This window comes from Piliocolobus tephrosceles, chromosome 12, assembly GCF_002776525.5.
Source record: "Piliocolobus tephrosceles isolate RC106 chromosome 12, ASM277652v3, whole genome shotgun sequence".
Taxonomy (NCBI): Eukaryota; Metazoa; Chordata; class Mammalia; order Primates; family Cercopithecidae; genus Piliocolobus; species Piliocolobus tephrosceles.
The window spans coordinates 99,335,321-99,353,233 of record NC_045445.1 but is presented as its reverse complement, the minus strand read 5'-3'; the positions used below and the strand labels follow the sequence as shown (position 1 = coordinate 99,353,233).

General features: G+C 38.4%; 1 protein-coding gene across 3 annotated transcripts in view; it reads left to right on the top strand.

Annotated features, from left to right (window-relative positions):
• Positions 1 to 17,093, top strand: part of PAGE4 (PAGE family member 4) — a 36,842-nt gene extending 19,749 nt beyond the window's left edge. The window contains exons 1-5 of one of the 3 annotated variants that reach the window (XM_023202018.1): positions 12,415 to 12,451; positions 13,550 to 13,657; positions 14,150 to 14,237; positions 15,685 to 15,810; positions 16,970 to 17,086. In XM_023202018.1, coding sequence (XP_023057786.1) covers positions 13,580 to 13,657; positions 14,150 to 14,237; positions 15,685 to 15,810; positions 16,970 to 16,986 — 309 coding nt within the window. In that variant the 5' untranslated portion in view covers positions 12,415 to 12,451; positions 13,550 to 13,579 and the 3' untranslated portion in view covers positions 16,987 to 17,086. The other 2 variants (XM_023202016.1, XM_023202015.1) reach the window with 2 other exon arrangements.
• Positions 17,094 to 17,913: the final 820 nt, after the last annotated feature.

Genomic DNA, 17,913 nt, shown 5'->3' with positions numbered 1-17,913 from the left:
GTAGAAAACACAACAGATATATTAAAATGTAATGCTGAAAGTTTTAAATAACGCAAAACAAGGGAGGAAAGGTAAAACAGAGGAATGAAAAACTGACAGAACAAACAGAAAACAAATTATAAAATGGTAGGTCTAAATAATAAATTTAAATGATCTAAACACACCAATTAAAAGAAATTGTCAAAATGAATTACAAACCATGACCTAACTATATGCTGTCTACAAATACAATGGTATAGGTTGGATAAAAGTAAAAAGATGGCTGGTCTCAGTGTAGAGATACAGACGGCTGGAAAGGGTATCACTTCCATCCTCACAACAAGAAAAATGCTGGGCAAACTTCAAATTAAATACTTTTCTTGAAATCATCAAGGAAATAAGTTTTCTGGGAAAACAACTAACCTGAAATCTAGAAAGACAAACACCTATAGGGAGACACAGCACCTGAGCATTTGATTATCTGAGGCAGATGCCTCTGAATGCCATATACGTCAGCAAGAAAATTAAATTATGCTACTACAAAGACACATGCACACGTATGTTTATTGCGGCACTATTCACAATAGCAAAGACTTGGAATCAACCCAAATGTCCATCAGTGACAGACTGGATTAAGAAAATGTGGCATATATACACCATGGAATACTATGCAGCCATAAAAAAGGATGAGTTTGCATCCTTTGTAGGGACATGGATGCAGCTGGAAACCATCATTCTTAGCAAACTATCACAAGAAGAGAAAACCAAACACCGCATGTTCTCACTCATAGGTGGGAACTGAACAATGAGCTCACTTGGACTCGGGAAGGGGAACATCACACACTGGGGCCTATCATGGGGAGGGGGGAGGGGGGAGGGATTGCATTGGGGAGTTATACCTGATATAAATGATGAATTGATGGGTGCTGACGAGTTGATGGGTGCAGCACACCAACATGGCACATGTATACATATGTAACAAACCTGCACGTTATGCACATGTACCCTAGAACTTAAAGTATAATAAAAAAAAACAATAAAAAAAATAAAAAGAAAAAAAAGAAAAATAAAAAAAAAAAAAAAAGAAAAGAAAATTAGGGTAGAAACTTCCAAATAACTTGCTAAGGGCTGAGTGTGGGCTAGTGTGAGAGAGTGAGGTCCTGGAGGCTGCAGACATGGTAGTTTTGCACTTGCTTGCAGGCTTTCCCTCTAGCAACTCCAGGAGGTACTGACAGGGAAGGTTGGGAGAATCCTGAGAAGACTAAGGAAGGGCGACAGAAGTCGTTGTTGAAACTCCACTCTGCCCAGTCTCTCAATGCCCCACATAAAACAAAAGCCTTAATTCACAAGCTGAAGAAGACCTATTGCCTGAGGTCACTGGTGCAACCCCACAGCAGTTGGGAGAAAATATGGTAGTCACCATTGAAACTCTGCCCCAGACCCATCTTCTTTAGTTGCTATAGTATGACCAGTGCCTGCAGCTTAAGCCTTTATTTCTGTAAGGGAGATAGGAGAAATGCACCAATGTGGAGTTTGGCAGCAGCTGCTGTGCTTGCCAGCGCCATGCGGGAACTTTCTCTGGATTCTCTGTGTGAGCCTAGTGGTAGCCCTAGGTGAAAAGCCTACAAGAGGGTAACCTCACATGAATAAGTGTTCTGGGAGCTTCACATTCTCATGCTAGCTCACACTAGGTTCCCAGGACTTCATCAAAATTTATTGTTTAATCTACACACTGGTTTCTGCCCCCTTGTAAGCATAAGGCACAGAGTCCTGTGGCTTCCTGTCGGTGCCTGTCTCTCTCCAGATTTTGGTATAGCATTTACCCTATGACCTTGGTCCTCTGATGGGTCAAAGAAAAGTCAGCCAGGTGTGGTGGCTCACAGCTGTAATCCCAGCACTTTGGGAGGCTGAAGCGGGTGGATCGCTTGAGGTCGGGAGTTCGAGACCAGTCTGGCCAACATGGTGAAACTCTGTCTCTACTTAAAAAAAAAAAAAAAGGCAGGCGTGGTGGTGGGTGCCTGTAATCCCAGTTACTGAGGAGGCCAAGGCAGGAGAATCACTTGAACCTGGGAGGCGTTGCACCCTAGACAGGGTGACAGAGCAACACTCCGTCTCAAAAAAAAAAAGGAAAAAAGAAAAGAAAAGTCATTAATTTACAGTTTAACTAGCTTTTTTCTTGGATGGGATAGGAGCAGAATTTTTTCAGTGCTCCGTCTCTGAACTCTTGGGTCATATGGTATGTATATATTTAAGTTTATAGAAAATTGCCAAACTGTTTTTCAGAGTGGCGGTACAATTTTGCACTCATGTCCTCAACATATGAGAGATCTAGTAGTTCTACATCCTTACCCATACTTGGTATTGTCAGTAACTTTTGTTTCAGTGAGTCAAGTAAATGAGTAATGGTATCTTTTGCGGTTTTAATTTTCATTTCTCAAATGGCCAGTGATGTTGTGCATCTTTTCCTGTGCTAATTTTCCATCTGTATGCTCTGTTTGGTTTAGTGACCATGACATTTTCCAACTTACAAATTGGGTTGTGTGTTTTTTTGTTATTGAGTTTAGAGAGTTCTTTAAATTTTATGAATATAAGGCTTTAGTCAGATAGATGATTCACAAACATTTTCTCCCAGTCTATAGTTGTCTTTTTTTTTAAGTTAGTATTTTATTGCTTTAAGGACGTTGAAGAGGCCTCATGAAAATTTAAACATAGGTAGAATTTTATCATACACATATGTCCTCAAATTATAGCCTAATCCTCCCTACTCTTGCATAATCAGAAGCAATTACCCTAGCTTTGACATTTTAAAGACACCTTGAACAATGAATCAAGTGATTTGAAGTTCTAAGGTCAAAATGCTGGGCAGCAAAAGGCTTGACCTTGTAAAGAAAAGATTATATCAATTCAACTTAATAATGTTCTATGATAGAAAAACCTTAATGGTCAAGAGAAACTAATAAATTTTTATTCTTCAGGCCTAAGTTTGGCTTGTATTTCTATCTTAGAGTATTATTAATGATTAAGTTGGATGGTTTAGGAATCATACTTCAAGGAACCCAGGGGTTCTATAGAACAGGGGTCCCCAGCTCCCAGGCCATGAGCCAGTACAGGCCCGTGGCCTGTTAGGAACCGGGCTGGACAGCAGGAGGTGAGTGGTGGGCAAGCCTGCATTACCACCTGGGCTCCACCTCCTGTCACATCACTGGTGGCATTAGATTCTCATAGGAGAGCAAACCCTATTGTGAACTATGCATGCAAGGGATCTAGGTTGTGTGCACTCCTTATAAGAATATAGCTAACATATGATGATCTGAGGTGGAACAGTTTCATCTCGAAACCATCTCTCCCTACTCCCCAGACTGTGGAAAAATTATCTTTCACGAAACTGGTCCCTGGTGCCAAAGAGGTTGAGGACTGGTGCTGTAGAGGATTCCCAGAGGCTACCTAAGAAATTGGGAGTGCGGGGATAGAGATGATGAGCCTCTGACTGCTCCTCTCTGGCTTCAAGTGCAGTAGTTCTAATTGTTTTATTATTAGGTTTGGCTACTTTTTTTTTTGTTTAATACCCATTTTCATTTTGAAATGATTTATAGAACAGTTGCAAAGATAATACAGAAACTTCTCATATACTTTTCACTCAGATTCACCTAATGTTAACATCTAATATAACCACAGTACATTTGTCAAAACTAAGAGGTTAACATTGGCAATATACTACTAACTAAATGATACACTTTATTTGGATTTCATTAATTTTTCCACTAATATCCTTTTAATGTTCCAGGATACCACATTGCATTTAGAGAAGCTTTTCTTTTTAATTCTATTAACAGTTTTAAGAGCACAAAGCAAAAGTATCAAATTTTTATGAAGTCTGATTTATCAATTTTTTTCTTTCATGAATTGTGCTTTTGGTGTCATGTCTAAGAATTCATTGATAAACTCAAAGTCTCTTTTTATAAAACTTTCTTGAAAAGTTTTATAGTTTTATATTTTATATTTAGATATATGACCCATTTTGTGTTAACTTTTATATATGTTGTGAGGTTTAATAGTGGTTAATTTTCATTGCATATGACCATCCAATTTTCCTCATACCATTTACTGAAGATACTATCCTTTATCTGTAGAACTGCTTTGGTACCTTTGTCAAAAACCAACTGGCCATACTTGTGTAGGCCAATCTCTGGATCCTATTCTTTTTCATTGATCTATGTGCCTTGATTACTGTCACTTTATAATAATTTTAAAAATCATATTGTTCAGTGTACAGATCTTAGTTTCTAAATACCATTTCTTACTACAAGGAAGCCAGAAACCTGGAGAAATGGTTGATTCTAGAGCAGGTGAACTTGTCTTATCATGCAGTGCCAGGAAGTAAACAAAAGCTAAAAAAAACCAAAAAAAAAAACAAAAAAGATGAATGTGATATCAAAAGTGTGTAAGAACCAATCTGAAAGAGGTCCCAATATCTAAGCTAGAACAATTTGAGTCACAAAACACATGGCAAGTGTATTGGAATAGAACTCAAAAAATAAAAAGGAATCCATGAGTCCATACTGATATAAATGAGCAATTTAATAAGTAAATAAATGGAAAAGGGACAGATCTTTCTTATGGAATAATTCCAAACAATAAATGTAGAAGGAATGAATGAAATAGAAAATCATTATTAGAACAGCACAGTGATAATTGCTCTAGGTAAGGTCCATGGATTAATACTAAAATTAGACACCTACACTTTAAGAAGAAAAAGGTTACTTGCATTGCCTCAAAGTATTTCCCCTCAAATACGCATTAGTTACTGTAGAGATTTATATGCTTCCCCCCAGGAGGTGGAGCTTAACTCTCTTCCCCTTGGGTGTGAGCTGGACTTAGTGATACACTTCTAATGAATAGAATATGAAAGGGGGAAAATAGTAATTTTATAGTGGAGAAACTTGACATACATAATCTAAATCAAGTGATGAAGGTTAATGTCACCAGTAAGATTTCATGTTTATATTTCATGGTATATATATATTATATTATATTATATACCCTCTGATATGATGTGATGAGAAGGGTACTTTACCCCAACAGTATTCTTCCCCCAAATCCATTATCTTAGTCCAATCATGAGACTCTATTAAACTCAAATTGAGGGGCAGTCTAAAAATTACGGGCAAGCACGCTTCAAAACCAGTTAATAAGATTCCTCCAACTTTCTTCCTCTTCTTCAAAATTGCATTAGCCAATCTAATTCATTTGCTTTTCCTTATAAATTTTTGAATCAGCCTGTCTTACATGTACAAGAAGTCCTCCTAGGATTTTGATTAGTATTGTGTTAAATCTATATATCAATTTGTCTTTACTATGTTGGGTTTTCAAATCATGAACATAGCATGTATTTCCACTTACTTAGGTCCTCTTTGACTTTTTTGATCAGTGTCTTACAGTTTTCAGCACACAGATCCTGTACATATTTTGTGAGATTTATATCTAGGCACATCAATGTTTTGACTGTAAATGTTTTCTTAATTTCAGTTTCAAACTGTATGTTGTTTTCATTTGTTTGCTTTTTTGAGACAGAGGCTCACTTTGTCACCCAGGCTGGGGTGCAGTGTGGCACAATCTCAGCTCATTGCAACCTCCGCTTCCTGGGTTCAAGCAGTTCTCCTGCCTCAGCCTTTGAAGAAGCTAGAACTATAGGTGCGCACCACCATATCTGGCAAATTTTTGTATTTTTAGTGGAGATGGGCGTTTCACGATGTTGGCCAGGCTGGTCTTGGACTCCTGGCCTCACGTGATTTGCCTGCCTCAGCTGCCTAAAGTGCTGGGATTACAGACTTGAGCCACCATGCCTGGCCCCAACTGTATGTTGTTAATGTATAGAAATCCAATCGATTTTTGTGTGATGACCTTGTATATTGCTGCCTTAGTAAAGTTACTTGTTGGTTCTAAGAAGGGGTTTTTTTTTTTTTTTTTTTTGGTAGATTTCTTGGAATTTTCTATGTGGTCAATTATGTTGTCTGCAAATAGGGTAATTTTTACTTCTTCCTTTCCAATCTGAATGCCTTATATTTCTTTTTTCTTGCCTGATTATGCTGGCTAAGACTCCCAGCATGATGTTGAACAGATGTAGTTAGAATAGAAATATTTGTCTTGTTTCTGATCTTTGGAGGAAAGGCATTCAGTCTTTCACCATCAAATACAATGTTAGCTGTCGGTTTTTTGCAGATCTCTTTACAAATTAAGAAAATTTCCTTCTAGTTCTACTTCACTGAGAGTTTTTATCATGAATGGATGCTGTATTTTGTCAAATGCTTCTGCATCAATTGATATTATCATATGATTTTCTTCTTTAGACTGTTAATATCAAAGATTAAATTGATTGATTATTGAACATTGAATTCACATTGCATTCCTGGAATAAACTTCCTATGGTTGTGCTGTATTATTCTTATTGCTAGATTCAATTTGCTAATATTTTGTTAAGGATTCTTAGATTTATGTTAGTGACAATCCTAAGAACCCCAAATATTTATGCATCTAATAACAGAGTCACAAAATACATGATGAGAAATACACAAATCTACAATTACAGTCTGAGATTACAATATTTCTTTCTCAATAATTGATAGAACATGTTGGCAGAAAATCAGCAAGGATACAATAGACAATAATCTGAAAGACACAAACCACCAAGGCTCACTCAGGAAGAAATAGATAACCTGAATAACCTTTATCTGAATAACCCTTTAAAGAAATTAAAATCATAGCTAAAAATGTTCCCATGAAGAAAACTCCCAAGCCTAGATGGCACCACTGAAGAATTCTACCAAATAATTAAGGAAGAAATAATACCTATTCTATGCAAAATCTTCCAAAATATTGAGGAGGAAAGAATACTTTCCTGCTTATTCTATGAGGCCAGAATTTCTTGACTCCAAAATTGGACAAAGATATTAATAGAAAAGGAAAGTATAAATCAATATCCATGATAAATATACATGCAAAAATTCTAAACAGTATTTGAACAAATTAAATCCAGCAATACATTAAAAGAATAATACACCATGACTGAATGGAATTTATTTCAGGAATGCAGGCTGTTTTAATACTTGAAAATGAATCAATAAAATTCACCATATTAATAGCTAAAAAAGAAAAAACATATAATTATTTTTAATAGATGCAGAATGTTGAAAACTTTTGCCCTACGATCAGGAACAAGACAGAGATTTCCACTTTCCCCACTTGTATTCAACATTGTAATGGAGGTTCTAGGTAGTGTAGTCAGGGAACAAACGTAAGTAAAATGCGTGCAGATTAGGAATGAAGTAAAATCGTCTATTCACAAATAACACAATTGTTTACATAGGAAACATGATAGAATCTAATTAAAACAATGAAAAGCTACTAAAATCAACAAGTGAGTTTAGCAAAATTGCATGATACAAGCTCGATATAAAGAATAAGTTGTGTTTATGTCTACTAGCAACAAACAATAAAATTGACATAAAAACAATACCATTTACAATATCATAAAACATGAAAAACATAAGGGATAAACCTGAAAAAAGATATGAAAAATCTGTACATTGAAAACTACAAAATATTTCTGAGAGAAATTAAGACCTGCATAATTGAAAAACACAAAAAACAAAAGAAAAAAAAAAGACCGACATAAATGAAGAGATATATCTTGTTCACGGGTCTGAAGACTCGATATTGTTAAGATGTCAATTCTTCCCAAATTGATCTATAAGTTTGGTGCATTCTCAATCAAAATTACTGAAACTTTTTTTGGGGGGTAGAAATTGACAAGCTGATTCTATAATTCGTATGGAAATGCAAAGGACCAAGATTAGTCAAAGTAGGATTTCAAGAGTTACTACAAAACTGTATCACAGTAGTGTGACATTGGCCTAAAGATAAACAAGTAGGTTAGCACAGCACAGAGAGTACAGAAACAAACTTACACCTATACAAACAACTGATTTTTGGGAAAGGTATCCAGGTAGAGACATAACAACCAGCGAAGGCCAGCGTGACCAACGTACCCTCACTAATTACCTACGAGGGGATACGTGCGTAAGAGAAGGCTTGCCCAAGAGAAAGAAGTCCAAAGCCAGATGAGCTTTCTAGCACAAGTGAGAGGCCTGCATACCATCAGTGAAGACTGAAGTTACAAGCACAACTATAAAATGGGGTTCAGTTGGCACAGAAAGGTGAACCTGGAGGTTTCTGTATAAGGAGAATGGGAAACAAGGGCTTCTCCTTCTGATGGTGGAACTCTCAAGGACAGAATCTTCCTTCCTCTCCACTTGCTTCAGGTGAACTACTCGGAAATGCTGACACTAAGTTATAGCTATCTGAATAGATGTGAGAATGTGTGCAGCAACTGAATGGGCATGAGTAGTATTTGAAGGAGTTCACAGGTAGTTGGAGTAACAGTTTAAAATAACATACTTTGTCAACCCATGTCAAGATTTCCAGGAACTCTCCTTTGCAATCATGAAAATTGCCTTCATCACTATTCACAATAGCAAAGACTTGGAATCAACCCAAATGTCCATCAGTGACAGACTGGATTAAGAAAATGTGGCACATATACACCATGGAATATTATGCAGCCATAAAAAATGATGAGTTTGCGTCCTTTGTAGGGACATGGATGCAGCTGGAAACCATCATTCTTAGCAAACTATCACAAGAACAGAAAACCAAACACCGCATGTTCTCACTCATAGGTGGGAACTGAACAATGAGATCACTTGGACTCGGGAAGGGGAACATCACACATCGGGGCCTATCATGGGGAGGGGGGATGGGGGAGGGATTGCATTGGGAGTTATACCTGACATAAATGACGAATTGATGGGTGCTGACGAGTTGATGGGTGCAGCACACCAACATGGCACAAGTATACACATGTAACAAACCTGCACGTTATGCACATGTACCCTAGAACTTAAAGTATAATTAAAAAAAAAAAAAGAAAATTGCCTTCATGTTTACCAGTCAGTGTTTAGAAAAATCATCTCACAAAATATTTATATTCATAATATTTATATTCATGCACTTATTGTGGCATATAGTAGGTAAAAGGACACCAGAGGAAAGATCCTCCTCTGACCCACAGCCTCAGTCTTCAGCTCCAGTGGCCTCTGCAGTCTGCAAGCATGCTTCCAAGACTTAGCATGTGATGTTTCTTCTGCCAGTCCTGCGTTCTGCACATGTGGGCCCTATACCACATCACCTCTCATGGATGGTGCTCATGGGGTTCCTAAGCTTCTCCTTGAGCTGCGAGATTCAAAGGAACTATTGGATCTATGGGATAGCACAAGGTGAAGAAGCATACATGTTTATGTTTATGGTTCAGGCTTAAACCGGAATCGGAAAGATACAGATTTAATTCCAGGCATACCTTGCCAGAGGGTGTTACATTAGACAAGTTGTACATACTCTTGAGCCCCTATTTCTTCATGTAGGAGTTTTTTTCATGAAGAAATGTTTAAGGAATTGGACAGAAAATGATCCATGAGGATATTTGCTGCAGCATGAATGATCATCTAAAATGATAAATATATGGAAACACATGCGCTAAAATGACAAATAGAAGAGAGGCTTTTAATGAATGCTGGAACTCCAGAGTTGTTTCTTAATTCTCCTCTTTCTGATTTTGTGGATTGTTTATGACCATGAATTACTTGAATAACAATGTTCAAACATAGTATTTATCAAAAGTGCAAATTAAAATAGTACTGTGGTGTTTTCTCCCATCAAATAGCAGAAAACAGTAGTATTAGTCAATTTTTAGTGATTGGATTATTTGTAAGGAGCAGATATCACCTGTGACGTAAAATGAATACAATGAAAGTGACATCTATAATCATCACAATGATACAAACAGGGGCTTGGGATCACCTACATATCCTTGATCAGAGTGCTTGCTTCGCACTAATGTTGCCTGAGGATGAGGTTCTCTGGGAAAGCTCATGGTGCTGGGTAAATCGGGATTTCCTTTTCAGTTCAGATCTAAGCTCTCACACAGAAAGGGGGCCTTACCTGTCCTCTCACTCCTTCACAGCATCCTAAAGAAACTTGATCCTATGCAGAGAACACAGCAGCTGCCAACCGACAGGCACCAAGGTCAGGGAGGCAGCAGACTGCAGATAGCCTTTCCAAGTGATAACAGGAAACACCTAAGAGCTAGTGAAAGCACTTTACCTGAGGAGAAACAGGAGGCTGAGACTAGAGCCCACAGTTTATGCTGATTGCACAGTGTGAGATCTCAGTCTGTCAATAAATCTTTATTTAATCCACATAAAGATCTGAGTAGTAGGAGCAGCTCCTGCTTAGATATAAAAAGTGGTTATCTCTGATTGGTGAGATCAAGGAAGAATTATATATTCACACTTGGCTCTGTATTGACTCTATATCTTATCTGTGGGAGAGAGGGAGAAAAGGAGAGGGAGATCTGGCAATTCTACTTCTGCAATGGGGGATCTTTCTAACTCTCAAAGAATGTGCACTTCTTTAAGGGTAACCTGCAGTTTGCGAATTGTCCAGGTCCAGGCATGCAAGGACGGAAAGGATACTTTTCCCCCGGGGGCTTAGCGGGGGCAGGAGGGGGTGGACAGGGATGTGCAGGGCAAGCTCCTTTCTGTCCTGCAGGCACCCATCTAACTTTTGCCCAAAGCAGTAGCAGTGGGCTTCTGTCCTCCTACCCCCAACCCCCCACACCTTCTTTGACAGCAGAGGATCAGACCACCTAGGCAATGGTGAAGCTCTTTGACGTGCACCAGGTGCAGGAGACCTATGTCCTCTAGCACTGCATTTTATCTGCTGGGTTCCCCTCGGAGAACCATATATTTTTGGAGTCCCAGAACATGCTGGTTGCACAAGAACAAAGCACACTTACTGAGAGGAAGGCTGGTGTTGTGGTAGCTCTATTGAACCTCTCTTTTCTTTTGAGATCATATTGTACATACACAGTGCTACATAACCAGATGTTTCAAGTTAATGACTTAAAGTGAACAGCACCACTATTACAGGAAATATTATTCAGCATGGGTTTTGGTAGTCACCCATATTTCATTTTCAAATGTGCCATAATTTACTTATATAGCAAGTCCACGACCATGCTATTATAAATTAAGCTGTTTTGGAAGTCCCATGTATCCAAATTTTTGTTCACATGGTTAAAGAAAAAAAAATTCAGTGGTGGTTGTTAAAGCACAGTAAGGAAAACCTTACTTAGGACAGTGGTGATGGGTATAGGGACCATTGCAATGGGATCTTGCAGTAGGGGAGAGAGATTAGGCTCAATACTGAATACAGAACAGGCCAGTGGGAATGTATAGCAAAGGAGCAGTATGACAGTCTGTGGGTGGAAAATTACTAAGAGGAAACATCAGGGGTAAGGGGGATTCTGGCTAAACCCATCTAGCAGGATTCTTGCTGAAGACAGGCCAAGGGAAATCAGACATCACGTGGGGGATGGTGGAAGATGAAGAACCCCATGAGATAGCAAATATGATTAGATATTGAGGATGGAGGGTTCATGCCACATTGACTTAGCAGGGCTGTTTGCTAAAACTGGGTTTTACAAGGAAATGCACAGATGGTTCTAGGAGAAGTTTCAGAAGTTTCTGACTTAAAAGTTTGGCCAAGCAAAGAATATTTGTCAACATTCAAGACAGTTTCCTTAACATTAGTCCTAGAAGTAGAAATGCTGGGTCACAGGATTTTTTATTTTTTGAGACAGGGTCTTGCTCTGTAGCCCAAGCTGGAGTGTAGTGGTGTGATCTTGGCTCACTGCAACCCCAACCTCCTGGGCTCAAGCTATCCTCCCACCTCAGCCTCTCAAGTCGCTGGGACTGCAGGTGGGCACCACCATGCCCAGCTAATTTTTGTATTTTTTGTAGAGGCAGGGTCTTGCCATGTTGCCCAGGATGGTCTTGAACTCCTGGGCTCAAGCAATCCACCCGCCTCAGCATCCCAAAGTGCTAGGATTACAGGCATGAGCTGCTGCACCTGGCCCGGATTTTTGTGCAAATGTTTAGGCTTATTTATGTATGTGGGTTTATCATCCTTCTTCTTTACATTTTTTTTCTGGATTCCTATCATGCTTAAAATGGCTTTGTACTGTCTGAGAACCTAAGCTTTCACACATCTCTGGGAAGACTGAATACCCTCTTGAGGGCCACTGAGGCAGCAGCACTGAGAAAAAATTAAAGGGTAAATTTGCAGGTGATATGCAGAGCTGGGAACATTCCTAGATCCAGGACAGAACATTTTGCAGGAGGGGCCAGAAGCCAGAGACAAGCCCTTTCCAGGACCGAGCAGGCCCTTCCTCCAGGTGGCACAGAGCCTCTAGGAGGCGGGAGAGGGCTGGAAAGACAACCCACGTGACACCCCCCCATGTTTGGGATTGGCTGGTGGGATTGACAGTGCTGAGGTCTAAATAAGGAGGCAGAAGTAGGTAAGTGCCACTTCTCTTCCCTTCTTCATTCTTCGCCAGGCTCTCTGCTGACTCCAGTCAAGTGTAAGTGAGAACAGGTGTGAATGAGTGAGCCGGCGGGCTTCTGGTGGGTCGGGCACTGTGGTCCCTGGCCTCAGAGAAGGAAGGGCCTTGAGGTCTTCATCCTTCTCCTAGCAGGCAGCTATGCGGCGGGGCAGGGACAGGGGAGGAAGGAGGGCCATGAAGGGGAGGAGGGTCAGCCAAGATGGTGTGAGTTTTGGAGCGGGACACTATTTGAGAGTCCTGGAGGCATATGAAACTGCCCATAGAGGACGGATGCCGGAGTCCTCAGTGGGGACCAGGGAAAGGGTGGGACGGCCCGCGCTTGACAGCGCCCGCCTCAGTGTGCATATTCACTGGGGGTCTTCCCATCAGCCCCTTCACCCACGAGGTGAACTGCCGCAGAGCTGTGAGGGTGTTGTTTGCATTCCAGTTGTCGGGACTCTTTCACCTGAGACTGAGACTCAATGGATGGGTCCACCGATCGTTCCTCCTGGGAGTTTAAGTGTGAGGAGGAGCTGGTGGGCTTCAGGCGGGTCAGGCAGCACAGTCCGTGGCCTCGGTGGAGGAAGGGCCTCACAGGCGGTGGCACCGCCATGACCTTGTGGTTGTGGCAGGGCTGGGGCGAGGGAGGAAGTTGGGCCACGGAGGGGAGAGGGATCAGATGGAGCGAAACTTGGGGGTACTTTTTGAGGTATCTTTGAGTCCCAGAGGCGCTTGAAACTGCCGACAGAGGACAGTGGGAACCTGGGGAGGAGGGGACCTGGGGTGGCTGAATATTAAAAAAATCTCTTCGTAATGGAATTCAGTTATGAAATTAAATCTCTTTAGGAAAGACCCCATGTTTTGATCTAGGACTTGAAGATCACTTCTCTGCCAAGTTGGCTGTGGAAGAAACAAAGCAGTTTGCAGATAGATTTATTTGATGTGATTGGAAACCAGGAGTAGTTATTATTAACTCAGGACCTATTATGGAAATCTCACAAAATTTAAAAAAAAAATTACAATCAGCAGATGGCCATGGAAATAGTCGAGTATAATTACTCCTTTTTATTGCAGTCTGCAGTTCACGAACTTCTAGTTGGAGCGATGAGTGCAAGAGTGAGATCAAGATCCAGAGGAAGAGGAGATGGTCAGGAGGCTCCCGATGTGGTTGCATTCGTGGCTGTGAGTACCTTTCAGTGTCTTATTTCCATTGGCAGAAATGTATTTTTCTGAAAGAAAATCGAAAACATTGTTGAACCAATATAGATCTGTTATATAAAGGACTTCCCTGCTGAAAATCGTTGCAAACTAAATCACATTAATGAGATATTGAGCAAGAAGACCTATTTTCTGATATTGTCTGCATATGTATGTTGTTAAGAGTCTGGAAATAGTCCTTATGACTTTCCTATCATGCTTATTAATAAATAATACAGCCCAAAGAAGATGAAGATAGGTTCCAGAATCATCTGTCCTTGCAGGTAACTCCTTAAAGTATTTTCTATATAGGAAGAATAACTTTTCTTAAGAATGCTTATAGAGAGGCTAAGAAAAACCTCTTCAGATTTATTTGTGACTAGCTATCTTCACATAGTATGTATATTTGTGACTTCCATTGCCATGGTGTTAATAACAATATTCTATTTGTATCTACTCTCCCCCATGTCTCAAAAGCCTGGTGAATCTCAGCAAGAGGAACCACCAGCTGACAATCAGGATATTGAACCTGGACGAGAGAGAGAAAGAACACCTCCGATTGAAGGTGAGAAGGGCATGGAGGAGCATGTTGTATTTCATGTATGATGTTATACTAGTGACAGGATAAATAAACCATCCCCTAAAAGTTGGCTGGAAACCTGTAAGGTAATCCTTTGTAAGGGAATAATGTAGTTTTCAGCTGCCGTAGTCCTTCTTGTGATAAATTTTCTCTTCGGCATTTTACTTGTCTTATATCTTAAGAGTTCTTTGGCATACTTGGAAAATACAATCCTTGCCAAACTCTATATTACCAAACAAAAGGAAACTACATTAAATTTAGAAAAAATTGTAAACTGTTTCATGAGTTAAACTTGGTTTTATTGGGATATTATTTTTCTGGGCATACGTCATTGCATTAAAAGTTTGAGCAAACCTAGATATATTATGGTTAGCTCTTACACAGCAATTTTTAGAAAATGTCGTAATTCAGAGAAATAAAAATGTGAAATCCTTTTAGTTGCCGTTAAAAGTCTTCAATACTTTTGTCTTTCTGAACCATTATCTATTTGTCATATATTCATTTTTTAACTTTTTACTTAGAAAGGATTTAAAATGTAAGGAAAAGTTATCTAAGTACAGTGAACTCCTGTTTATTCTTCACCTTGATTCACCAATTGCTATAACATTTTGCCACTTATCTCCCTGTTTTTGCCATATTAATATTTTATTGCTGAACCACTTGAGAGTAAGTTTCAAATATCACAACTATTTACTCTGTAAGTAATTCAGTATGTATCTGCTAAAAATATGAATAATCTCTTAAATAACCTCAGAACAATGATCAAATTCAGGAAAATTGGCATTGAGAAAACATCTAATATATAGTCTATTGCAGTTTTGTCAGTTGGCCTAGGAATGTCCTTTATAGGATTTTTTTCCTGATCCAGGATCTAATCCAAGACTACTCATTGCATTTAGTTGTCCTATCTCTCTGGTCTTCTTTAATCTGGAAGTGTTCCTCAGTCTTTCTTTGCCTATCATGACATTGACAACTAGAATCCAAACCAGTTGTTTTGTAAAATGTTCTTTAATTTGGGTTTGTCTTATGTTAATGTTTTTACAGACATTTTTTTCATTCATTTACTGGGGCTTACTAGGTGCCGGGAAATGTACTAAGTACTGAGGATATAAATGAGAGAATGATTTCTTCCTTGAGCTTGCAATCTAATCAGGGAAATTCATGTAAATAAATACTGCTCTAATGAGTGATTTACAGTAACAGAAGTATATGCAGATCGTGAAAGTGACAACTAAGTTGTCTTAAACAGTCGTAGGAAAAGAAAACTTCCTAGTAGAGATAATATTCTTCCCCATTTTCTAGCAGAAAATTCTAATGCCCATTGCACTCATGCCTCACATTTGTTAGAATACAAGCCTACAGAGCTTTATTTAATAACACTAATTTATAGTTTACTGCTTACTTATATCAATAATGTTTTTATTTATATGAGAACGTAAAGTGGAAGGTGATTGCCAGGAAATGGATCTGGAAAACACTGGGAATGAGCGTGAAGATGGCTCTGATGTAAAAGAGAAGACTCCACCTAATTCGGAGCGTGCTAAGACTAAAGAAGCAGGTACGTTATTCATTCGGAATGGAAGTCATGGGGTTACTCTTTTTCTATAATATACTTTAATAACAAGTCTCACATACAAATATTATTTGAAAGGTAGTTCAGACACCAAATACTTGATTCAAAGACAGTGTCAGGGAAAAAATGAATTAGGTCAAAGCCATGTTGTTGAATTATAAAATATGAAAGTATTATTACTTTGGAGTAGAAATCTTCCAAAATTCAAGGCAAGTGATCAAACACTTTAAAAAGTATATGTATTACTTAACATACCCCAGGGCAATTGGGTATCTAAATGACACATAGTGTTGCTTTAAAAAAAAATTTGCCAGAATTGTTTATCACAAATCGCTTTTAGGCACTAACAAGATAGATCTGTATGTTTTGAATTTTCCAAGTTGGTTTGTTGTTTTTTTTTAAATTGCGAGCTAGACTGAGAAACAGTACCATTTTCCTTCTCATTTTAATGTCATCTATATGGTAGTAGCTTAAATAAACCAGTAAGACTACGTATTTTTTTTAACAGGCATATCTGGCCTCCAACCATGTAATTTTTATCACCTAAATCAGGACACTTTTGAGAGGGAAAGGAATACATCAGGTTAACAGGTAGACAAATGGCCACCCTGGTATAAAGAGTCCACATAAAGATTTAACTAGATCAATGAATTATTTTTGCACTTTTGCACAAAAGAGACAAACGGAATGGCATTCTTTGACCTCTCTTTAGTCAGCTAAACAATTCCTTAGCTAATATATAATTAGTAGAGTGTTTTTAGTCAATACATTTGAGTGACACTGTGTTTACTTGCTTGTTTTTTGCTTCTTAGAGTTTTTGTTTGATTAAAAATCAAAACAAAACAAAACTGAAATCAGTGGCTGTTTTTGCCCTCTACTTAAAATTTTCTTTAAATGGGCTCATAGCATTTAATCTGTTGACTTGAGAAGCCTTTGTTTCCTCATACCACTAGAGTGATGAATTTTAAAAATTAGTACACATATGCCTGAAAATGTACATTAGCATAGAAGTCTATGCAGTGGTTAGGGTTCTGGTTTTCATTTCATCTTAAAAAACCAAAACTAGTGTTGTTTGTGTGCTTTTAGTATCATCTCGGTAAAGTTCTGCTAGGTAATGAACTCAAATGTTATGTTTATATTTTAGGAGATGGGCAACCATAAGTTAAAAAGAAGACAAGCTGAAGCTACACACATGGCTGATGTCACATTGAAAATGTGACTGAAAATTTGAAAATTCTCTCAATAAAGTTTGAGTTTTCTCTGAAGAAGTCATGCGTGTCTTTTGTAAAATTTATTCCTAGGAAATTGATAACTATTGTAAATGGTATCTTTAAAAATTCCTTGTGTTCTGTTTAGAGCTGGTATATATTTTTGTATACTGATTTTGTGTTGGGCAACGTTGCTAAACTTGCTTATTTGTTGGTTTATCCCTACATCCTTTTGGATTTTCTCCATACACAATCATACCACATGTAAATAATGATAATTCTGTTTTTTCCTTTTGAGGCTTTATACTTTCATTTCTTGTCCTTATGACACTGGCCAGACCCCTCCAGTACAATGTTGATTAGAAGTGATGATGATGTGAATTCTTGTTATATTCCTGATGTCAAGAGGAAAACTTTCAACATTTCACCATGAGAGGTTTTAAAAATATATGTAGAGTCCTTCTACAGGTTGAGTATACCTAATACGAAGTCCTCCAAAATCTGAAACTTTTTGAGTGCCTCTGTGATGCTTAAAGGAAGTGCTCATTTCAGATTTCAGATTTTCAGATTATGGATGTTTAACCAGTAAGTATGACGCAAGTATTCCAAAATCTGAAACAGCACTTCAGGGATGGTATACTCAACCTGTATTAGATTAAAGACTTTTCAAAAAAATTCTTAGTTTTCTAAGAGTACTTACCATGCTTACCATGAATATATGTTGAATTTTATCAAACACTTGATCTGCATCTATTGAGGTGTATGATATTTCTCCATTAAGCTGTTAATATAGCATTCCTAGAATAAGCCCAATTTAATTTGTCATATACTGTCCTTTTGTGTATTACTGGTTCCTTTTCCTAATGTTTTGTTTAGGATT